The 25,660-nt window shown below is 39.6% G+C and overlaps 1 protein-coding gene across 1 annotated transcript in view; it reads right to left on the bottom strand.

Moving 5' to 3' along the window:
• Positions 1–23,844, bottom strand: part of LOC124605521 (probable E3 ubiquitin-protein ligase HERC3) — a 28,122-nt gene extending 4,278 nt beyond the window's left edge. Inside the window, exons 1-5 of the mRNA XM_047137264.1 lie at positions 23,495–23,844; positions 23,301–23,389; positions 15,557–15,836; positions 15,004–15,130; positions 5,185–5,471 (exon numbers count right to left, since the gene is read on the bottom strand). Of these exons, the coding sequence (XP_046993220.1) occupies positions 5,185–5,471; positions 15,004–15,130; positions 15,557–15,836; positions 23,301–23,389; positions 23,495–23,660 (949 nt within the window). The 5' untranslated portion in view covers positions 23,661–23,844. The remainder of the gene's footprint in view (positions 1–5,184; positions 5,472–15,003; positions 15,131–15,556; positions 15,837–23,300; positions 23,390–23,494) is intronic.
• Between the last annotated feature and the right edge of the window lie 1,816 nt (positions 23,845–25,660).

Here is a 25,660-nt window from a genome sequence, read left to right on the forward strand (position 1 = left end):
CTCAGCTCTACAAAAATTTTTTCATAAAAAATGAAATTGATCAAGGAATCAAATAGAAAGACTAGTTTTCTTGTTTATGCAGCTCTAACAATTTGAGACTATCACATTTGGAAAATAAGTTTTTTGGTTCTGTGTTACCAAAATTTCTTCCCAAACAATCCAGTCAGTGAAATAATCTGGCCAGCAGTATAGTTTTCCTCACAACATTAATGAAACCTTTAAAAGATTGAAGTAGCTTGAATTAAACAGAAGCTTATGATCGTGAAAGAGACTCTTCTGACTTTGGCCTCCAACACTTATCGAGTTTGAGAACCTGTGATAAAGAAACCCACCCATTGCTGGTGTTGCACAGCTATCGGCTGGGACCCCTATGGCAACAGGGATTCTGGTTTTCTCACTTTAAAAGGAACCTGCAATGATTAAGCCACTGGAACATACTAACACATTCATACAATTTTCCATGTGTATATCAGAGGTCCACACTGACAGCAAACTACGCTAACAAAAAGTACACTATACCTTACTCCAGAATTAAACTAGCACATCAACAGCATTATACAAGAAAAAGACACACTAATAACTGGCTGTAACATGAATCTATTCCAAAAATATGTCAGGGAGACTGCTGTGGACTTCACTTAAATTTACACAATGTGACGATTGTGTAAAATCAGCATGATATTTATACGCTGTGTGCCGCCGCTGTTCTGCAACAATTTTTGCTACCATTATCTCCACTGCCTTGGTATTGCACAGTTAAATTGTGAAGTCTACAACTAGTTTGAGTCTGTAGTTATAGCAGAAAAATAGACTGGAATACGTCACCACGAGTCATGACAAAAGACCCAAGTTTTGGAAATTTTCAAGTTTTTTGGATTTTACCTCACTTCCTAGTCATCATCAAGAGTTTTGATATTGCCTTCCCTGGAGAATACTAAATAGTGTATAACATAACAGAAGATACCTGTGGAATTTGGGCCCTTTTTCAATGCATCTCCTCCCTGCCCTTTTTTCTGGCCTTATACAGGGTGTTCGGAAATTTCCATTATAAACATCTAGGAGTTGTACAGGGGAGGGGGTACATAATATTTTGAATTGGAACTAATGTCCTGAAACATACCGTTTCCATTCTACAACAGTTTCGGTTCAGGTATTTAACTCACCCACTCCTGACTGAGGAGCTGAATGAGGCATGATGCAGTACAATTATTAGGCAACAATTCAAAAGGGAACATCACAAAACATCCATTTTTTACCTAAGTACATTAGTATCAACACTTAAATATTCTGTGTTTACATTATTCCAAAACAAAAAAGAGCCCAGTATACCGTATGTACAGAACAGTACTGATGCATTACAACAGGGACTTGATGTGGCGACCAATGCTGTTACAGACATTGTACCTACGAAGCATATTCTGGTGCACACTCTTCGCTGCCATGTAGAACTACTTGTCATTTCCTTTCCTGTTACACTTGCAAACAGAGTGAGGGAAAAAAAACATCTGTCTGTATGCCTCCGTTTAAGCCCTAATTTCATATATCTTATCTTTGAGGTCCTTACATGAAATGTATGTTGGCAGCAGTAGAATTGTTCGGCAGTCAGCTTCAAATGTCGGTGCTCTAAATTTTCTAAATAGAATTTCTAGAAAAGAACATAACCTTCCCTCCAGGGATTCCAATCTGAGTTCCTGAAGCATCTCCTTAACACTTACGTGTTGTCCGAACCTACCAGTAACACATCTAGCAGCCCACCTCTGAATTTCTTTGACATCTTTCAATCCGACCTGATATGGCTCCTAAACACTCTAGCAGTACTCAAGAATAGGTTACATCAGAGTCCTACATGCAGTGTCCTTTACAGGTGAACCCCTCTTTCCTAAAATTCTCCCAATAAACTGAAGTCTACCATTCACTTTCCATACCACAGTTCTCATGTACTCATTCCACCTCATATCACTTTGCAATGTTATGCCCTGATATTTGAACGGCTTGCTCTCAAGCAAAACACTAATAATACTGTATCCGAACATTACAGGTTTGATCTTCATACTCATCAACATTAGCTTACATTTTTCCATATTTAAGGCTAACTGCCATTTGTCACACCAACTGGAAATTTTGTCTAAGTTGTCTTTTACCTTCCTGTAGTCACTCAATTTCGACAACACAGCACCATCAGCAAACAATCGCAGATTGCTGCACACCCTGTAGGCCAAATCATCTGTGCATATAGAGAACAGTGACAGTCCTATCACACTTCCCTGGGGCAACTCTGACAATACCTTTGTCTCTGATGAACACTTGCAGCCGAGAACAACTTACTGGGTTCTATTACTTAAGAAGTCTTCGAGCCACACTCCTATCTATGAACTTATTCCATATGCTCGTACCTTCGTTAACAGCCTGCAATGTGGCATCATGTGAAATGCTTTCCAGAAATATACAAATGTGGAAACTGTCTGTTGCCGTTCATCCAGTTCTCAGTATACCATGTGAGAAAACTGAAAGCAGAGTTTTGCACGAGTGATGCTTTCTAAAACCATCATGATTCGTGCACATAAGCTTCATAGCCTCAAGGAAGTTTATTATATTCAAACTGAGAATATGCTCAAGGATTCTGCAGCAAACCGAAGTTAGGGATATTGGTCTGTAATTTTGCAGGTCCATTCATTTACCATTCTTACATACTGGAGTAATCTGTGCTTTTTTCCACTCACTTACGACTTTGTGCTTGGTGATAGATTCATGGTAAATGCAAGCCAGTTAAGAGGCCAATGCTGTAGAGTACTCTTTGAAAAATCGTACCGGAATTCCATCTTGACCTGGTGATTTATTTGCTTTCAAATCCTTCAGTTGTTTCTCTATGCTAGACATGCTTATTACTACGTTGTCCACACAGGAGTCTGTCCAATGGTCAAATATGACTATATGTATGCACAATTCTCCTCTGTGAACAATTTCTTTAACATGACATTTAAAACTTCATCTTTTGTTTTTTTGTCTTCAACTGCCACACCAGACTGAATGGAAGCCTTAGAATCGCTTTGTGATTTTACATATGATCAGAATATTCTTGTGTTCTCTGCCAGATCTTTTGCTAAGGTGTGACAGTGGAAGTAGTTGTATGCTTCATGCATAGATCTTTTCACAGATGTTCTAATCTCTACTAACCTTCATTGTCATCATTTATGCATTCTGTTTTGAATCAAGATTGCAACAGCCTCTGCTTCTTCACCATCCTCCAAATTTCCTCCTTGAACCATGGTGGATCTTTTCGCCCTTTATCCACTTATTAGGCATATAACTCTCCAGACCACGATTTACAGTCTGCTTGAACTTTGCCCATAATTCATCCACATCCATCTTACTGCCTTACTGGAACTAAGTGATGCCAACTCACTAAGTGAGATGTTAATAACTGATTATCTGCTCTATCTAGTAGAAACACTCTCCTAGCCTTCTTGACTGATTTGTTAACTTTTGCAATCGTAGTTTCTATAATGACATCCTGATCACTAATCCCTGTTTCTATACTGACACTGTCAATAAGGTCTGGCCTATTTGTAGCTACAAGGTTGAAGATATTTCCATTGTGAGTGGGCTGCTCAATATAAGTGTTCAAAGGTATTTCAAATGACTATCTGTATACGGGACTTTAATACGGGTCTCCGAAATTGGAAATTTGTGGTAAGGACTCTGGGACCAAACTGCTGAGGTCATCGGTGCCTAGGCTTACACACTAATTAAACTAACTTACACTAAGGACAACACACACACCCATGCCCGAGGGAAGACTTGAACCTCTGACAGCAAGAGCCGCACGAACCGTGACAAGACTTCTCAGACTGCATGGTTACCCCGCACAGCTGGTGGTTTATAACATGGTCTTTCTAGTGGGAACAGCTTGAAAGAGTTTGCAGAAGACTTTTGTAAAAGTGGGCAATATATAGCCATTTTTTGAAAAATGGTCAACTTTGGCCTAAACTTGTAAACTATTTGTAAACAACACGACAGTTAAATTTTAGATTCTAAGTCCTTTTATTGGTAAGTAGTTATGTGCAAAATTTCAGATTTATCCCCACAAATACTTCCAGAGATACAAAATGCTGAACTTAAAGTTTTTTTTTTAAAAGTCTATTTTTTCGGTTGACTGCTTCAAATTATCCATACACAAATTGCTTGGGAAAGTTCTTTCTTATTATTTCACTTAAGAGTACAAGATGACCTAGTTTTGTTTGTTTCATGAAAACGTTACCAGCTATATTATGTCACGAAATTATCAAAAACTCAATGGTGCACTATTGATAGCTGCACTGTGGTGTCAAATGACCATATCTCTGGAAATATTGAATTAATGATCATAAAACTTTACCAATGTTCACTGGGAACATGTGCAACTGTTCATATAAAATTTCATCAAAATCCTTTATCGTCATGTGTGAATCTCTACACCACTTGGCATGGCATGACTCTTCTACAAGTTCCACACCAATACTTGTGTAGTGCAGAAGACACAAATTAACATTATAGTAACACTACAAAACAATGTAGTCTAAGCTAGCTATGATAAATGGAAGGACATTATAATATATGATTATGAAATGGAATAAATATTAGCTATCTTTATCCACATTAAGGATGTAACTAATTTTATTACTGAAATATTTACTTTGATAAACAATTTACATAAGATTTTTTTCTTAAAATGTTGAGGTGAACATGAATCCAAGACTAAATATTGAATGAGACACCTAAGCATTTGCCCACTGGATCAGCTTGCTACATGGTTATCATTATTAATATTTCGGTACCAGAGGAACTTCTATGCCGATATTCTCAAAAACCACTTAAATAGAATTTCTACCAAATTTGTCACCAAAAAATGCCACAATCCCTTTGTAAGGTACTTTGATCCACACTGAATAATGTTCCACAACTCCTTTCCCTCCTGAGTTTGTGTCACTTGTGGTATATTCAGACTCAAAGTGGAACTACATTAGCATATCATCCTGCTGTAGCAACAACAAAGCCATACCTATAGTCCCTTCAGAATTCCATGATCATTCAGTGGCAATGATTTAAACTGCTTTCCATGGCCTATCATGACATGTATTGGTGTTTTCAGAGTCCATAACCAACTGAAAGTTGTCAGGTGACACAGCATTTTCCTGTGTGGCTTACCTTTGTCAGCAGGTGACCTAGCTGTCCCTTTCTCAGATAGCTTCCTTTCAAGAGCTGTGCTTGATGAGTCATCAAGCCTGCCATTGGCACTTTTTCTTCTACGAAAAGCCGGTCGGCCTAACTGACCTGAATTATTCCATCCCCACATGTACAAATCACCGGATAATGTGACAGCTGCAGAATGCCATCCACCAGCTGCCACAAATGTTACATGCAGTCCACTCAAAACCTCCACTTCACAAGGTTTCTCTTCATTTTCAAATGTGCCCAGTCCAAGCTGACCACGCCTATTCAAAAATTAGAATGTTAAATTAATCTAGTATTAACATACAAATTTATAATATACCTGCAAGTATCCTATTGCTTGACAGTAAAACACAAAATTAAATAAAAATATTTACTACAGATCATTTCTATTGTTAAGAAAATTTGGTGTAGAAAACTATGACAAGACTTAATTAAAAAAACTGCGAAGTATTCTAGCTTATTATATATGGGAAGTATCTTGGAACTGGCACCGGTTAATTTTTGATTGGTTCTATACACTTTACTTTCATTATCACTATTTAAATGAGTAGCTACAAGAATTTTTGGACAATAACTTCCATTTATTATATAGAAGCTCCTGGTAAATGCATGTAGAACACAAACCTTCATATGAAAAGTATGTCAGTATATATTCTCTTCTGAAGTGTAATAATCAGGAAACCATTACCAAAACATCCTTTACAACAACCCATAAAACCAGCAAATAGTAATACAATAATAACACAAGTAACATCCACTACATTTCCACATAATTTTCTTCACTAACAATACCTAAGGGTCCAAAATATTATGAGGCTGTAAACTGACAGAGACAGACTGACTCACTGAAGGAAGGAAGGAAGGAAGGAAGGAAGGAAGGAAGGAAGGAAGATGGGGTTTAAAGACCAATCCACATCGAGGTCATTAGAAACTAAGCACAAGCTTGAATTGTGTCAATGATCGCAAAGGAAATCTACCGTGCCTTTTCAAAGGAATCATCCTGCCATTGCCTGAACTGATTTAGGGAAACCATGGAAAACCTCAATTTGAATGTCCAGATGCAAGTTTGAACCATCATCCTCACGAACACATGGCCAATGTACGAACTATTGCACCACATCACTCTGTGCAGCAGTATATTACTACTATATTTACCTTACTGCATTCATTACACACTAACACGAGATCAACATCTTACCCTCATATTTTAAGGGGGAAAAAAAAAGCACAAGTGCAATTCTGTGTGAAAATTTGGGGCATATTCTGATAGTACACAGCTATGACCTGATTGTACAGTTTTTAAACTTTTGTGTGCACTGGTTGTCACTCATTTTGCCCCACTGCAGCCACTAAATGCCCGAGTGCAAAGTGCTGTGAAATGGTGTGCATAAGAGGTTTCTGAAATATTGTTTTGACAGCAGTAATGTCCTTTGTTCATTGCGTCAAAGTGTGTGGTTTATAACCTGTAGCTAGTGCTCAAGATCTGTTTGCTTTGAACATTTTTATGTTTTAATTCACAAATGCAGTGTAAATGAATGAAACAAATGAGTACATTAGTAAAGAAGTAGTTTAGCACTATTTAATAATTAACACTGATGTTGTGCATTGTTTCTTTGGATTTTAAAGCTGGTATTCTTAAAGTGAAGAACATTTACAGCAGATGTGCTTTTCTTCAACTTCACTGGCATGACTGAATTTTAAATAAAAAACAGTTGACTTCATTTCAGACTTCAGTTGCTTAAGTGTATTCTTTTGGATTTTGAGGCATATATATTGCTGCAAAATAGAAATACAAGAATACTGTTAAAATATTCTGTGAATAGCAGGGTTCTTCTTGTCATGCCACTGTACTGTACTTCACTCTATGGCATTAGGCAGCTGCAGTGGGGTGGGGCAAATGACAATGTACATGCAGGAAAGTTTACAAGCTGTACATTCAAAGAGGTCATAACTGTGTACAATCTGAATTATGGCCCAAATTTTCAGGCGGGATGGACTTTTGAGACTGATATCTCGCTAGTGTTCTTTTTTCTCCTGAATTCAACTACTAGAAGTTCCTTGGGCAAACAAACTATTTTTCTTAATGTAGATTGAGACTATCCATTACTAAGGAATTTAATTTTCTTTCAGCAGACAAATTACCTTCTTTTTGTCTCTCACCTCAGTTCCTGCCAAACGATAGCCTAAAATTTTTCCAACTCTTTTCAATTAGACATACACAGAATAAATATCTTACTATAGATATTACAGTCCAGTTGTGCAATTTTTTTCGTTTATTTGTGATGCTGGTGGTGCAATCAGCAAACCAATACAATAGTGCTTAACACTTTTACATACTTTCTCTAGGCATTCTGTTCACCCACATTACTAAAGAAAGACATCATGTGCTGCCAATAATGGTAAGGATTTGGAAACAAATGACCACACTCTTGCTTCTCTGATCTGTGGACTGCTTATAAACTGTTACCAAGCATCAAAGGCTTGTCAATTTCTAAAGATATTTAATATGATTGGCAAGTGATTAATAAAAATGGGAACAAACGACTGCTTGAAAAGGGTGACAAATGACTTACTTACTGGCAACTAACTGAAAACAGAATGGGAATGGAAGGTTATTTTCCATTATACACCGCACTTCAATATGTTTTTGATCTTTACTTTTTATCAGTGTGTCATATTTAATAATCCTTTCGCCTTTACTTCCTTGGGAGCTGAGCAATGAAAAGTCAAATCACATAGTGGTTATATTAACAGCAAATTGCAATATAGCTCCAAAATTACAACACATGGGCTTGTCATTTTTGGTTGGTTGGTTGTTGGGTTTTCAGGGACGAAACTGCAAGGTCATCAAGATCCAATCCACGAATAATTCTCAGAAGAAGGATACAAAACAAAAATTCTGGGAAGCCTGATTGTAAGCAAGATACAATAAGACAGACAAATCAAGGAGAAGTAGGAGGGGACAGAGGGCGTAGGGTGCGCAGGCCGCTCTGCCCAGAATGCAGTTGCAGGTCACTGGAGCACGATTTGCAGTGGGAGACGCACCCTCTGCAACAAGCCAGCACCACCTCACCAACCATTACTGCATAAGAATGAGTAGCGCACAGAAGACAATAAAATTTTAGGAAAGAAAACATTAAAAGTGGTAAAAGAGAGAAAGAGAGAGAAAGAAAATAAAAGGTGGGATGGATAGAGGCCATGCCAGACCACTGTGCTAGGACCACCATGTGCCCACTGGGCCAGAGCAGTTAGATACCCCTCAAACACCTCAGACGCTCAATGATACCAAAGTGCCCCACCTCACAAAGATGAGTAGACACCACCTACAACGATGAAACGTAAAATCAGGTCGGTTGCTTTGGTGTCATCCACTAGCATCAGAGGTAGTGTCAGGAAGGTTAAAGTATCACCGTACAGCAGCCAAATTTGGGCGGTATGGTACAATGTAGGTAACTGTAAACTGATCACCTCATTAGCAGTAAGGCGGGTCCTAATGTCAGGGATTAGGGCCATGGGTCAGCCAAGTGTAGGTAAGGTGTAGCGGATTCCCTGCGAGAAGTGCAAAGGGAAGACTGCCACATGATTGTGGTCTCCATTACTGCCACCAGTTTGTTTGGGGAGTTCAGGGCAGACCATTCCGAGTTCCAGAACTCAACAATAGATGGCACAGAGTTGATCGAAGGTCCAGTTTTGGTAGCCCCATTTCGATAATCAGCAACCTAGTAGCCAACTTTGCCACATAGTAGGCATGTTCATTCCCGAGATACCAAGATGTCCGCAGATTCTAACAAGGATGACTGGCCATCCAGCTTGAGGGAGGTCATAAAGAAGGTCTTGGGAAGAGAAGGGTAGCACTGGTCTATAGCCTGAAGACTACTCAGGCAACTGTTGCAGATTGGACGCACCTTACCAGCACAAGAATGAGCGTGGCTGAGGGCTTGTTTGAGGGCCACCAATCCAGCAGGGAAGACACTCCATCCATTTGGCAGAGAATGTAATTCACTGCACCTTGTTTTGAATCCAGAAATCGAAGACAGTGAGGAACAGGTGGCAAAACACCGTGGGGTCAACTGAATCTTTCAGTCCAAAGGATAAATCGAGACAAATCCTAGTTCAGGGGACACACGCTGGGGGTGCACATGATTGCTCTTTCGCAAGAGGCAACAGTGGGTAAAGTGAGTTCAGAGCAGAGGCACTGTAGCTGAACTACAATTGTGACCCCAGTTCTGGGTCTCTGCTGTGAGAGATGGATCATCCTATGACTAAAAAGGGCATGGTAATTTGGATGCTTAGGGGAGCCGTGAAAATGTAAAGCACAACTGAATAGCTGTTGTTGGCCCCTGATTGCCATGGAGGGGCACCAGCGCCAACAACAGTGAGTAGGCTGTTCACAGGGCTAGTTCAAAGGACTCCTGCTGCAAGTTTGACCCCATACTGGTGGATCTGGTCCAGTGACAGCAGAGCGATACCGAACCATATACCAGGCACCCTTAACCGAGATTGGACAGGATCAGGGCTTTGTAAAACCACAGAGGGTAGTGCAGTGTGCACCCCAGCTGGTGTTACTGAGGCAGCAAAGTATACTGAGGTGTAGACTGCACCTTAAAGTAGTTGAAGATGGGGAAGCCACATCAGTCGAGCTCTGAAGACCAATCCCAAAAAGTGATAAGTCTCCACTATGTTGAGTAATTGGTTGTCCAGGTAAAATTCTGGTTGTGGATAAACAGTACAATGTCAACAGAACCGCACTACGCGAGTCTTGACAGCAATAAAGAAAGCCATGGGTGACGGCCCATGACTGCAGCTTTCGAAGGGTGTCTTGCAGTCTGTGTTCAATAACACCCACACTAGAGGAGCAATAGCACAAGCAGAAATTGTCGGTATACAGGAAGGTGATACTGAAGACCCCACAACTGCTGTTAGACCACTGATGGCCATTAGAAAGAGAAGAACACTTAATACAGAACCCTGTGGGACCTCAAGCAATATGGAAGTGCTGTGGGAAGCACCAACTCGGATGCAGGAAGTTCAGTGCGACAAGAAGTTCTGGATAAAAATCAGAAGCGGTGGCGAGGTTGTGGTGTCACCGTGTGATGTCATAAGCCTTTTGGATATCTAAGAAAGCAGTAATAAGGTACAGACATCAAGTCTGTTTAGATGGTAGATTCCAGGCACACCAAATTAACAGTGGAATGGCATTGACAAAAACTGCCCTGGAACAGAGCCTGAAGGCCCTAAGACTTGAGGAGCCAACAAAGAAGCTGCTTCATCTTACATTTGAGCAACTTACAGCAAACATTGGTGAGACCAGTTGTGTGATATCTGTCCAACTCTAGGTGGTACTTACCCAGTTTCAGTACTGGGACGATGGTGCTTTCCCACCATTGAGATGGGAACCCACTTTTGCTCCAGATACGAGTGAAGATGGTTAGGAGATGATACTGATGGTGGTGGTGGTGGTGGTGGTGGTTAGTGTTTAACGTCCCGTTGACAACGAGGTCATTAGAGACGGAGCGCAAGCTCGGGTTAGAGAAGGTTTGGGAAGGAAATCGGCCGTGCCCTTTCAAAGGAACCATCCTGGCATTTGCCTGAAACGATTTAGGGAAATCACGGAAAACCTAAATCAGGATGGCCGGAGACGGGATTGAACCGTCGTCCTCCCGAATGCGAGTCCAGTGTGCTAACCACTGCGCCACCTCGCTCGGTAAGAGATGATACTGACAATCCACTGATAGGTATCTGAGCATCTGGGTGTGGACGCAGTCTGGCTCTGGGGCTGTATCAATGCAAAGGGCACTGAAAAATTCCCATTCCCTGAATGGAGCACTATAGGGCTATAAGGTGACATTTAGTGAAAGATAACAGCAATTGCTCAATCCATTGTTAAATGACACAAAAGGCAGGTTGGTAGTTCTCAGATGTAGAGGTTTTAGCATAATGCAGAGCAAAATGTTCGGATACGGTGTCTGCGTCACTGAAAACAGCGCCACTCAAGGAAATAACAAGTACATTTGCAAAGGTCTGGTATCCACAGGGGTTCTGATCCCCCAAACTTAAGAATGAGGCACATCTGGTTCGATGGTTGAAACTTACTATCCCCAGCATTCTTGCTTCCGCCATTTTGTTAAGCGGCAGACCTGGGCACATAGCCGTTTAAAGATAATGAGGTGCTCTATCGATGGATGCCACTTATGATGTTGGACAGCCTGCCTGCAATCTCTAATGGTCTCCGTGATTTCCGAGGTCCAACAAGGTACTCTCTTCCAATGGAGGGATCCCAAAAAATAGGGGATCGCTATGCCAGCTGCCAATAGAACGGCTTCTGTTGCACCCTCGACAACTGCATCAACGCCTCCATGTAGCGGGGAGCTCAGAATAACAGTGGAGGTGAAAGTGTGCCAGTCGGCACTCTGGAGAGCCCATCTGGATGGGTGCCCATGCGAGTGACAGAGAGGGACAGGAAGATTGGAAAGTGGTTGCTACCACAGGTCATTGTGGACCCTCCAGTGGATGAATGGGAGAAGACCATGGCTGCAAACAGATCAATGGCTGAGTTAGTTTCATGTGCCACAATGAAGAGTTTGGAGGCACCAGTATTGGAGAGACTTATGTCAAGATTTGCCAGTAAGTTTTCAATGTCTTTAATGATCATGGGTCCACCCCACAAAAGGTTATGGACATTGATGTCGCCCATGATTAGGCAAAGTGAGGGGAGCTGAGAAACCAATGCAGACAGTTATGCATTGAGGCACCACACCATTGGGAGGGTAAAATCCTGAAATGCCCTTACCTGAACAGTCACAGTCTCCAAAGTTGAATCAAGAGCAACATGTTTGATGTATACCAAGTCCAGAGGATGTGTGGAAACTCCACCAGACACACTATTATAATCGGGCGATTCTTAAAATAACCCCGGTAGCCACAGAGGGCAGGGGTCTTCATTGGTGGAAACCAAGTTTCCTGAAGGGCAATGCAAAAAGCAGGCTAGGAGCTTAAGAGATGTCACAGCTCAGGCGGTGGAAAAAAACTGCTACAATTCCACTGGAGAATTGTGCTGTCTGTATACTGTGAGGGCTTGATGGGACCAAGGAGGCAGGTTGTGTCCCACGCTCACCTGTTGGCACTGGTTGAAAGGTGATGTTAACACATACAGGATCTAAGTAATGTTGCGTGTTGCGATGTGGAGCCTCAGGGGCCACTGGGATCGTTGCTGAGGTTGGGTTGTGCCCATGGTGAGAACCCCTGTTGGAGTGAGTAGCTTCATCTGGAATTTCCTTCATCTTCAACGACTTCTTTTTGTCCTTTTCCTTAGGGGCTTTGGACGACTGGGAGAGCCTCCCTGAATTAGTTTCAGGGACTGAAGAACATGAAGCCAGCAGTTTGTGGCTCCTTCAGCCATTGATTGGTATACTGCTGCAGACTGGCAGAGACCTTTGAGGGAAGTGTCCCGAGCAACCCCTTCCTGGCGTGAGAAGCCAGACGAAAGTGATGTGTGTCCAGCTGGCAATGGGGATCAGCATCCCCAGTGGTTGTACCAATGTGGGTGTGGAGGCGGCAGCAGCAGCAGCAGGACAGCCCCCAACCAGCAGGGGGCAGGCATGGTCGAATGGCTCTGAGGGCTCATTGTAGGATGCAGAATAGGGGAAGAGTACCATCATTCAAGGTAGTGACCTAGTCATAGCTGTAGCCTACAATACTGTCATGCAAGCAGGATGTGGATGGTCGTACATTTTCTTCGCCTGTTGGTATGTCAGTCTCTCCAGAGTATAACATTCCCGTACTTTTCTCTCTCTGGAAGACAGTGTAGACTACTGAGCACAGAGAATGGTGCTCTCCACAGGTTATTTAGACAATGGAAGGAGCACAAGGAACATTCACATGCCACAGCCATCCACAATCCTTGCATTACAACGCGAAGACGTGCCAGAATTTCACACATTTGAAGCACAATGTAGAGGGCAGAACACAGAGTTTCGCGTAGTATTGGTATACCATCGCCTTGACCTTTTCAGGCAATGAATTACCTCCAAAGGTCAAGATGAAGGCCCCAGTAGCAACTCTACTCTCCTTTGGACCCCTATAGACATGACGGACGAAGTTTACATCCCCCCCCCCCCCCCCCCAAGTTGGCACAGCTCATCATCAGACTGCAAGAGGTGGTCACAATGGAAAATGATGCCTTGAACCATGTTTAGACTACTATAGGGAGTGACTGTCACTGGAATATTACCCCCTTGTCACAAGCAAGCAACACTTCTGACTGGACAGGGAATGCTGTTTCAATGAAAACTGACCCACTCTTCATTTTGGAGATGGCTGCGACTTCCCCAAAACTTGTCCTAGGCTTTGTGGCCAGAAAAGAATCCCCATCCGTCCTTGTACAAACCAGGTATTGGTGGGGAGTATTTCCCTACTTGTCTGTTAACCCGACGTTCCTCCCACAGCGTAGCCAGGGAAGGAAACAATTGGGTGTCACATCTCTCTGCATTGAATGAGTTCCTTCCTTCTGAAGAGACAGCCTTATGAAAACCAGCAGGAGATTGCATCATGGCAGATGAAGCTACTCACTCCAACAGGGGTTCTCACCATGGGCACAATCCAACCTCAGCAACGGTTAACTGGCCAGTAATCTGCTGCTTAGAGTGCCCATGCCCCAATCATGATGGGCGCATACTCCTTGGCATAGAGGGGGATGTTTCAGCTCAGGCACCAACAGTGTGATCCCTGCATGGTCAGGGGCTACCACCTTGCAGGTACTTGACAAAGGCCACCTCCCCTCTCCCACAATGGGATGGCTACTATGCTGGAAAGCAAGGGTGCAAGGGAGCTAAGGTGGAAAGGCACAAAAGTAAAAGAGATACCACACTGGGTGACCTCTGTGTTATCCCGCACTTCTGAAAATTTTGGAAATGTTATAGCATGTCAAATCCAACAATGAGGACCATGTATTTATTAAAGAAACGATGTAGAGTGCACTGGAAGTGAAATGGACCGGGTCCAGGCCCAAGTGGAGTCTGCACCAGAGAGACCATATGATGGAAAAGCAGAGGAGGGAAAGGGATAGTGGAAGTATAGGCTTGCATCACAGAGAGAGTAACACTCCCACAAAGGCTGGGGGGCTCATGATAGCCAAGCATGTACTCACAAAAGAACTGTATGCCCCTGGGAGATTGTCATTTCTGCCATCATCTCAATCATTAACCAACCACAAAATAAACCAACTACATTTTATGATTCCTGTGTACCTCAATCGTCTTTCAGGTTGAATGTTTGAAAGTATAATGAAGTAAGAAATTAGTTTAATTTGTGAACATTCAATGAGTATACCGTAACACACATTTGCACCAAACAGTCTGTTACACACTTCTAGTTTATTACGAGATCAATTATCATTGTTAGCTTACAGGCAACCATCACATAAAGGTTCGAATTTTTCTTTCTATATTCTAAAGTCTTTTCTGATTCGCATGAACTCATAAAACCAGAAGTAACTTCACCTCTCCCTCAGTCTTTTCATCTTTGGTAATATTCTAATTTTCTGATGTTTAAATAAACAATTGCATCACTTCAAGTTATATGCCAGATAACTTACGAACTATGCAAAACTAGTCATACAAACTCTTTACTAATGATTATCTTTGAAGGAAGTGGCGTTATTTCATTCCTGTGACTTCAGCATTGTCTTAGGCAAAATTTGTCACTGGTTAATGCGTGTAAATCACATAAGATGTAAAGCTTCCTCATATTAAAGTCTTGTAATGGAATCAAATGCAAGAGTGCCATATTACTTACGTGCCAGTTCCCCAAGAGTAAACAGTTCCAGCATCTGTCAGTAGGAGGCAATGTTCTATACCACAAGCAACAGCAGTCACACGATGTTTCGTGAGAGGCAATGGAGATGGAATACTGAAGGCACAACCTATTTTGCAACAAAGGAAGTCAATACTTATGATATATATTTTTGTTTGACAATGAAAATATATGTTCTGATCATTAACAAAAAACTGATTTTATGCATCCCATCAGAGAGGTATGCTTCACGAAGTCAAAGAACTGTTTCAGCATGTCGAGACAGTTGGTACAGAATTTTTCTGTCACTAACTTGAAGTAATTTAAAAAGATAAAATACCAAAATTGTGATGATCAATCAAGAATACACACCTTGACATTTTTGATTATAGACAGTTTGTATCAAAACATTTATTTTGAATGGTGGTGATATTCTTGTATGGACTACGAATTTTGTTTGGTTTTGATGTGTATATTTATCAGTGTGAACTTAAATTTAAATTAATACCTCCTTACAGTTTTATGATAACACAAACTATAGTGCAAAGATCCTTACCAGCCGCAGTTACTGCCACATGAATAGCTTCACCACAGCATATTTTAACAATTTTTTGGTGGGATTCTCCACTACTCGAATTTGGAAGTGCTCCATCCTGAATCCTCTTCCCATGTCTACACTGTTTATTTACGGTTTCCTTCTCATCATCAGATGTAGACATCTCAGTCTCAACATTCACAAAATTTGGCAGCTTTTTTAAGGCTCCTGTGGACGAAATGTACTGCCAACACTCACCGCTATCTGTAAGTATCAATGCTCGTGAAGAGGAGCAAGCAGCCTGAAAAATAAAAGCTTCTGTAAGATCACTAATTCTGCCCAAATTTTTATGATACTGCACATCAGTGTTGTTCTAACTTTTTCCCCACTGCACAATCTCCAATCTGTAAAACCAATGGTAACTTGAATAGAAAGTGGATTATCGTCAATATTCCAACTATATTATCTATGTCTGCTAACCTGAAAGATATAGGACCTTTAAGAATGGGGGAGTGGAGGAGAGAAAATCTGTCAGTTTTGGAAAGTAACACACAGACCACATATAATATCAAGGAACAAATCTCTTAAGAAATTCCATTTTTATCAAAGGTAGAGTTCACCTAAGGAAACTAAAATTACGAGACACAATGGCCAGCCAGTCTCCAGAAGGGAATATTTCAGTAATGTCAACAGGCACATTTATGAGAGAGATCTTTCTAGCTTTCATAACTATTAGTTCCTTCCTTGTTGGGTTGGGAAGGGGGGGGGGGGGGGGGGAGAGGGAGTAAGCGGCAGACTGAAATGTATCAATATGTGATTGTTAGGATACATACGACAAAATGTTGACATCAAGTGTCAGGCTGTCACATTTACAGGTTTATATAAATTTTGTTACAATCATTTCATTACTCTGATCCTTTTAGAACTCAACGTATTACACTGACTCAAATTCTGTCAATTTTGTTTTGACTTTAACAAGCACATATACACCTTTGCACTTTTACTAACAGGTACTTAGGCATAAAACAAACAATTCTCATTGTGTAATTCCAGAATACCTTTCAGAAGAAGTGAAACCAGCATTTCATTAGTATTAGTGGAATGAACATGTGCATATGTTATGAACATAGAACCTTCATGATGTAAGCAGCTCTGCAAAAAGCATTGTTACTGAACCTATTTTACGAATTTCTATACTAAAAGCTGTGTAAAACTTCATGTTGCAGTATGAGAGAAGTAAACTAATATGTAATTCCATGATGTCTGCCTGTATACACCAACAAGTTTTTGATTGTAATACAAAAATTTTCTGTTTCTAATAAAGGATTATGTAACCACTAATTATTACAATAATGTATGAAGGGTGGCAAATTAGCAGTCAGAGTAACCATATTATACATTAAACATGTAATTATAGAAGAGACACGCAACTCGAATTTCTTGAAATTTCTCTTGGAACTACCAAAACATTAGCTGCACTGTCAAGAACTCAGCAAGTTGCAGCAAATTTTGGTGGAGCAGATATTCGCAAATTCTTTTACAGCCACTGCAGCAAAGAAGAGTGCTGAGAAATGAAGATGAGTATTTGCTATTAATTGTTACACCCTGTAGCATTTAATTTGTGGTGGAGGATCCTGTGATATAGGCATGCACATACACGTGTGAGCAATAAAGCAAATAAAGAGGTGATAACTAACAAGTGGGACAAAAATGTTTGTGGTATGAAACTTTAACACCACGGACAATCTCTTTTCTGTGTGGCAGAAATTTTGTGTGAAGACAAGAATTTTAGTGAGAAGACTGAAATTTTAATTCTAAGTACTTAGTACTGTGTTTGTTTATCAATCTGATGATTAAAAGTAATCAAAACAGGTTTCAGGTAGTAGACAATGTTGCAAGTTTAAACAATAGCATTAAAGATAATGAAAGTAAAATCTAAGTTAACAGTGAGGTAGCACAGAACCGGATTCACAATAATGAGTCAGTAGGAACTGTTTACGTGAATGCTTGTTCACTGTTTCTTGGTTTTGACGAAACTGAATTTATAGGCTCAAACAATGGAATTGTAAAATTATTGTCAAGGTTATTAGCTGTTTCACACAATGGTCAAATTGCTGAAACAAACAATAATCTGAAGGACCTTAAAACACAATTGGAAAATAGTAATACATGAACCACAAGAAATGAAGAGGAGCTTAAAAAGCATTAAAATGAGGTAGAAACAGATCGGAAACAGGTCGATGAAGTTTTCTAGGAATTGCAGATGTATTTTGTTTCTTCACGCTGCTTACATGTTCAGTACCCACTGGCAAATACTGATGTGAAGCTCATGGTCCAAATCTCTGACACTGTTGGCAATTCAATCTTTAGAACTGCAATTGCCACTAAAGGTAGACTCTGTTATAATTTCCTGTATCCACTAGCTGGCTCCCTCCCACATACGTAATCCCGAGGCGTAGACATACAACAACTGTTTTAAGGGATCAGAATAGTCACCACATGCTGAGAATACATGAAATACTGGCTTTAAAATAATCATTTAGAAATTCTGCCATTTCTTTTCATGTAAACCACTGTTCCCAATGAAGCAACAAGGAACTACGTGGCCTGTGTAACAAGCTGAATAAGCTAGACTGTATGGGTTACAAAAAGAAAAACAAATTTAGATAGAAAATCTTGTTCTTGAAAATGAGACCCTATAATCTGCCTTACACTATGGAAACTAGTGGTCTTTGAAACTGTTTCCCGAGCCAAAGTTGTGCGCTTTTTATGGTAGTGGACTTGTTTAGATGGAGCTGGATCCAAATCCCAACCTGAATAGCCAAATTTGCATTTTCCAAGGTTTTCATAAATGACCCAAGGCAAAAGCCAGGATTGTTGCTTTGAAAGGACAACATACAATGTTTTGATCCATTCCTACCCAATCTGCACTTGCTCCCATCTCTAATGATGTCATAAACTAAACATCCTTTAATGCTCTTTTCTTTACAGCTATTTACGAATTATATTTGGAAGTTATAAACATTGCTGAATGTGGCCTTTTAAAAATAACATCTGAAATGCCCATCATAAGACAGTGTTTGTAGAAAATTTTCATTTAAATATGAAGTGTGTAAATCAAAGTACTTTACATTTATTGCTTTTGTTGTTACTGCATTATTTTAAAGCTTTTTAGTTTACTTAATTTTTCTGTAACCAGATTGTACATATTGTTTTTCAATGTAATTGTAACACTTAATTAAAAGTGATGCACACCTTAGGCAGTGCACATGTAAAGTAATTAGATATCAACTATCAAATTATCACAGTGGTAAACTTGGAACAGCACAATATTTGAAGAAGTGTGTGTCTCACCTAAGGCAATAATAACTTGTTTGATGTGTATTTTTGCCTACAGAAAAAATACAATGATTCCTGAAATGTGAATTAAGAATTATTGAGAAAAAGAGGAACCAGTTCAACAATGTTTTCATATGCCTTACATTTATATACTCTCACATATGTCTCTGGTTGTAATCAAATCTAGGCACAAATATGTTAGTGAGTGTAAGTGCCACACAATTAACTGACTTACATGTCTGTCAACAGAGAGCTTGCAGTGTATACCTGTGTTCACACTGTAATGTGTGTTGTGAAGACGTGACATGTGCCACAAACATGAACAGCATAAAAATACAACAGTACGTAACAGTTAATTTGATGAGCTGATAACTCATTATGGCATGACTTGGGAAGAAATGCAACAAGTTTCAAATGGTTCAAATGGCTCTGAGAACTATGGGACTTAACATATCTGGTTATCAGTCCCCTAGAACTTAGAACTACTTAAACCTAACTAACCTAAAGACATCACACACATTCATGCCCGAGGCAGGATTCGAACCTGCGACCGTAGCAGTCGTGCAGTTCCGGACTGAAGCGCCTAGAACCGCTCGGCCACGCCGGCCGGCGCAACAAGTTTCATAAGGCCCTACTATTGCAATAGAAAAGAACTGGGAACATGATTATCTTGTTGTCTACCACTAAGCACAATTATAGCAACTTCCACAGAATTGTTAACTTCCTACACACGTATTTAAAGTATGACCCAACACGAAACTGTAGAGTAAAAAAATAGGTGCATTAGAAATGTTATGTAACAGGTTGGTAAAACCAGTACCACCAACTGAAGGAGCTACAGTCCTTGGCTTAGTAACAGGTGAAGTTGTACCAACTCTCACAGCAAGACTCTAAAGTTAATGGAATATGTTAAATTAATGGCACTGCAGCTAGGAATGAAAATATGTTGATAGACCTTACGCTATTTGCATCTTATTAACTACAAATGAAGGCAAGACATTAGATGAATTAACTGTTAAACTTCTTAAGAACATAAAACTTGACACTGCATGAGAGGTTTTAGCAGTAAATTTACACAGGCAACAGTGTACCAAAATACAAGATCTTTGAAAGATTTAGAAAAGGGGATATTTTTAATTACTGAAAGCAAATGGGTCACAAGGTAAGAACTTGTAATCAGTCCATATCAGACTACAAGTAAATAGAGAAAATAATCAAAATATCATAATACACACACGAACAGAGTACTGACAGAATCAACAAGGAGATAGTACAACATGGCACACATGAAGTATGTGGAACATTTTAAAAAGCAAATTCCAAACCAATTCTGCAGCAGAAATAAATGACATTCATGATGCATAATTACTATACAGCTATGTTATGAGGGATTGCGACATCAAAAGAAGCACCATATTCAGGAGAAACTTGAAAGGGAACTGGTTGTACAAGTTTCTGTAAAAATGAACTGCGAGATATTTATTTTGGGAATCACATAGACCACCATCTGGATATTAATAAAGAACAACCAAACCAAGGAAACTGATGTCAGTTGACACTGGTAGAGAGCTTTCAATGTGACCTTCCATAACAAGGATATTGTATTTAGGACCTACACATAGTCACACAAAATTCCTTTACTGCTGTCTTAAAAAACTCTTTAGTCGAAGCCATATTGGAGCATGTTCAACAGTCAAACTTTGGGACATACAATAAACAAAAAACCCAGTGGAAATAGTGACATTTGGCAACAAAGATATCAGAAAATACTATCCATGAATTAATAACAAGAGTGCCAGATTTTTACTAATAAACTGAATAGCAGCAGCAAGTATGAAATGCATATAATAATTCAAATGGCAAGAACTCACCAATATTCAAGTGCACGGGCAAATTCTCAAGAAGTAATGCAAGAAGAGCTGGTGAGAGCTTTGGTATACATTTTAAAAATGGTCTGGCAAATTAATGTTTGGAAGTGTTAGTCTCTGTGACCAATGGATAGCCAAAGAGAGATAAAACACCTGCTTATAAAAGGGTATATACTTATGTCCTAGTTTGTAAGTCAGAAAGCATATGCAGTGAAATTAATTGAAATGTTTCATGATATAAGAATACAAACATATGACATCTATAATAAAGAAACCTCTGACTACAACAAAAGTGGAGGTACTGAGAAAAATAATTTCCCCTATCACCAACCAGTTGGCACTCATATCTGACGACCGAAATAAGACCTCATATAACCTGTAGCCTAAGCTTTCTTTGAGATCACTTTGAAGATATAGTGACACAAGAGGGATACACTGATATATTGCTGAGGCAATTTATATGGGCACAAAAATGAACAGTTAAAGTAAAAGGGCTGCACTGATGCAATTTAGGTATATGTAATATGACAGATCACTGAACACCAGGTGTAGTAATAATTCATTTTCTTTGAATTATTCCAAAGCTACACATAGATAAATTAACATAGTCAAATTTATGCTCTGAGGCACAGGCAGCAACGAAGTTGGGAGACTGACTAAAAAGTACCAAATTTCACCACTGCAATCCTTCATTCGGAAAGAAGAAACCAACAGCTCTGTGTTTTTACTTCAATACCAGATCAATTAGCAAACAATAGCAGTACCTCTGACAAGACCAACACTTGTTTTCATATTATAAAATATGATGCTCTGAAGTGATTCATTTAATTACACTGTAATTAAATACAGTAAAGTGCTAAACTTACAGAGCTCTGTATTTAATCAATGTTTACTTGATTTGGGTAAAAAAAAAAAAAAAAAGGCATGTACTGCAATTTCATATATTTCTCACAAACAGGTCAGTGCATTGCAAATATTGGATCAATGTGATTCTTTGATTACTGGTAAATACAAAAGCTTTAGAAATTTACTATGTAGTTGGGTGCCTAAATCTCAGTATCTCAGCTTGCATACAAATAACTTTCCACTCTAATTGCTTATATGAAAACTGAATAGGAGACATAAGTACCCTAGTTTGAAGGAAATACAATTCGAGGAAACATTTCCTAACTCCGTGAAAGATATGTGAAATACATTATAAAATAGTTTATGAAAATGTTAACTGTTCATACATTCCCACTGCATGGCAGGGAAAAGAACTTCCTCCACACAATACAAGGTCATTGTTTCTTCGGCATTCTTGCCTGAGAATAAGAAAATGTTTGAAAGGGACAAGGTGTATGAAGATGCTGCAAGTGTGATTATAGTGCTGCACACATAGTTCTGTATTCTTTTAACACCAAGTCCTTAAGCTACAATAACTCACAAAATTTACATTAAAGATCTTTCCATTTATACTCTAAAGACCTGCCTCCTACATGGGTCCATTTTTGTGTGGCGGCTGTAATGCTACATGGGTCCATTTGTCTCTGTTGACTAATATAGCAACATAGAACTGAAGGAAAAATAATGGAAGAGCCAGGAAAAGTTCTACTCGCCAGAATTCACAAGGACACATACGAATTTTACGCTTCAGTCAAGTCTAGTTAAGCAGCAGTCAAGATGCTGACAATTTTGCTGATCTCCAATTCTATATAAACAACAACAGACATCTGGTGAATTGTCATAGTGTAGTGCACTTTAGGGTAGAAAGTTATAGAAAATGCAGGATTAAAGGGATAAAAGATAAAAACAGTTTTAACAACACACAAAGCATCACTTTCGTAACTGTACTGGTAATTATCACTTAGTTGTGTTGTCCCTATTTGGCAACGCCACATTAGATATATAGCCTAAACGGAAAAAAGAAATGTTACAGGTAATATAGTGAGGAGTTCAATTCTTTGACGAACTGTAAATACGAATGACAGAACTCACCATTTACTTTAACGCTGATATTAAAACTTTAGGCCATCCGCACCAAAATCAGGTAGGACTTCACTACTCATACACTGACGAGTGAGTTTCGAGAATTACCAATCCCAATAGTGTCTGTATCGGACTTGCGACTAAATGATGAAATAAATAATTCTGGTAACAAGACATTGTCCTTTGCAGTCAACTATGTAATACAGTGGTACTTGAGTTCACAGAATAGGAGACAACCAACAAGCCCGCAACTAAACGCTTTTCAGTTTATTTATTTTTCCCTCCCTCTGCTTACGTCTACGGGCGAAACTGATCTCTCCAATGGCAATACGTAATGCTGCGCATTTTAAATTCTGTTACTGTGGTATTTGAATATCAGACGTTCGATTCCAATTAGAATACTTGCACAGAGAATAGCAGATTCCTCCACAAACGACGAAAAATACCCCAAAAGAAACTGTAAAAACTGTCTGCTGCACGATAATTTCGAGTGGCCAGAACCGTATTATTTAAAAAACTTAGTTTGGTGGAGTGTCTCAGGAAGGAAATTACAGGAAGGTTTAGTTAGGTGAATGCCTTTTCTGACTTACCTGTATCGCTCTCTCTTCATCGCCCAAAATAAGTTTCTTTCTAATATTCGATTCATCTTCCACAAACCCAGACACGTAAACATCTGTACCTGCAACATGTCATTCCCTTAAGATGCTAGAAAACCAATATTGATCATAACTATTGCCTATTAAGAAAGACGTATTAGTCTTCAGAAAGAGGTAACTATGAATACCTGTAAGGACCACCATGTAATTCCACGAAAACGAAACATCCGTTACGTTCTTGAGCGGAAACAATGTATACCCTGTTGTATCAATTTGCTTCGATGGTGACACTTGTCCGAAACCATTAAATCCGCAGCAATACAATCTCATACTTTTGCACGATTCACATTTCATAACAAGAATTATTAAAGCTATATTTTCATTATGACACTCACAAAGATGAAGGCATATTCTCGTCACACAATGCAAAATAAAGGTTACGTTCGGCCAACCATAAGCACTCCTCTTCCCTAACCCAAACTAATTTACCAGCGCCGGAACGCAAATGTCACTTGTCTCCCATAAACCCGTGAACATCAAACGAAGATATCTCAATTTTCGCATGTGAATCTCCGCCTCAGACTGTGCGGGCGAGATGAACTATATTTATCCGCCTGCCTCGCGCGGAGCGTCGATAATAGAAGAGAAACGTACATTTTAGTATCCTCCACCATAATTTCAAAAAGAGGGTGACATTAAAATGTGAACGCAGTTGACTTACATTCCTTCGGTGTACGTCAGCGTGAAGGACCGGAATAATATTTTGTGTTACTTTGTTTCATACTCCGTAAATCATATTCTTGAGAAACCTTACGGTGTGAAACGTATCAGTTGACCAAGAGATTACAGAATCAGTTAAAAAACCTGAGGATATATTTATGTGGGAGTATCTGTTCATAAACATATTTGTAACTGACTTCTAATTCCTACTCCTTCTGCCCTTGTTAAAGAAGAAGTTTTTAATCTACTTACCAGTGCTCTTCTATCAGACATTTTTATTAACAAGATCAGATTATCAAGTTTGATAGATGAGTATTTCACATTTTTCTGTGCCAAAGTTAGATTCTCTGTAGCAAAGTGGAGGACATTTTTCCTTTTGGTATTGTAAAAATATTAATAATTTTATTTTTCTTAGGCCATTACAACAATAGACAATGGCACACACACAATACAATACAACTGATAATTTAAAAGAACAATGGGGCACTTATCAAATTTACAGTATTATACAGCAATGTTGATAAATTTCATTGTATTGCAGGAATAGATGAGTAGATTCCTGACAGGTGGTAGCGCTGTTGCCCGTTGTCAGTTGCGAAGCACAATCGGCTACAGGCGGAAACAATAACCGTCTATAGAGCGGAGATAACACTGAGGCGTTTCCATAGAGATGTTACACAAAATCGCATTAAATCGTTGGCTGAGGTAGGCGCTCGAAGCAGCTGCGTCCAGCCAGTTACGACTGTAGCGGACCTTCTTACCAGACTCAACTATAACCAATCATGCAGTGTTCGTTTGAACGTTTGTTCTGATAAATTTTGTACAGTTTGTGAAAGCTTATTAAATAATTTGTGCACCATGAGTTCTAACTGTTAACTGATTGTGACAGTCTACATCTACATCATACTCCATGCCACCTAATTGTGTGTGGCAGAGGGTACTTTTTGTACTACTAACTGAGCCCTCTAACACTGTTCCACTCGCGAATAGCGCGTGGGAGGAATGATTGTCGGTCAGTTTCTGTATTAGCTCTAAATTCTCGAATTTTCTCCTCATGGGCATTACATGAGACGTATGTGGGCGGTGGGAGGGAGGGGGAAGGGGGAGTAATACGTTGTCCAGCTCTTCCTGGAAAGTGCTCTCTCAAAATTTCAATAGTAAAGCTCTCAGTGATGCACAATGCCTCTCTTGTAACGGCTGCCAATGGAGTTTGTTCAGCATCTCCGTAACGATCTCGCACCAACTAAACGATCCAGAAACGAAATGCGCAGCTCTTCATTGGATCTTATCTATCTCTTCTATCAGTCCTATCAGGTAGGGAACCCAGACAGATGAAAAATACTCAAGAATGGGTCGAAAAAGTGCTTTATAAGCCACTTCCTTCGTGGATGAGTTACATTTCATTAAGATTGTTCCAATGAATCTGAATCTGGCATCTGCTTTTCCCACTATATGTTTTATGCGGTCATTCCAGTTAAGTTCACTCTGGATAGTGGATCCTAGATATTTTACGCCGGATACTGTTTCCAATGGTTTGTCATCAATAGTGTAACTATACAGTAATGAGATTAGATTAGATTAGTACTTGTTCCATAGATCATGAATACGACACTTCGTAATGATGTGGAATGTGT

Source organism: Schistocerca americana, chromosome 3 (assembly GCF_021461395.2).
Source record: "Schistocerca americana isolate TAMUIC-IGC-003095 chromosome 3, iqSchAmer2.1, whole genome shotgun sequence".
Lineage (NCBI taxonomy): Eukaryota > Metazoa > Arthropoda > Insecta > Orthoptera > Acrididae > Schistocerca > Schistocerca americana.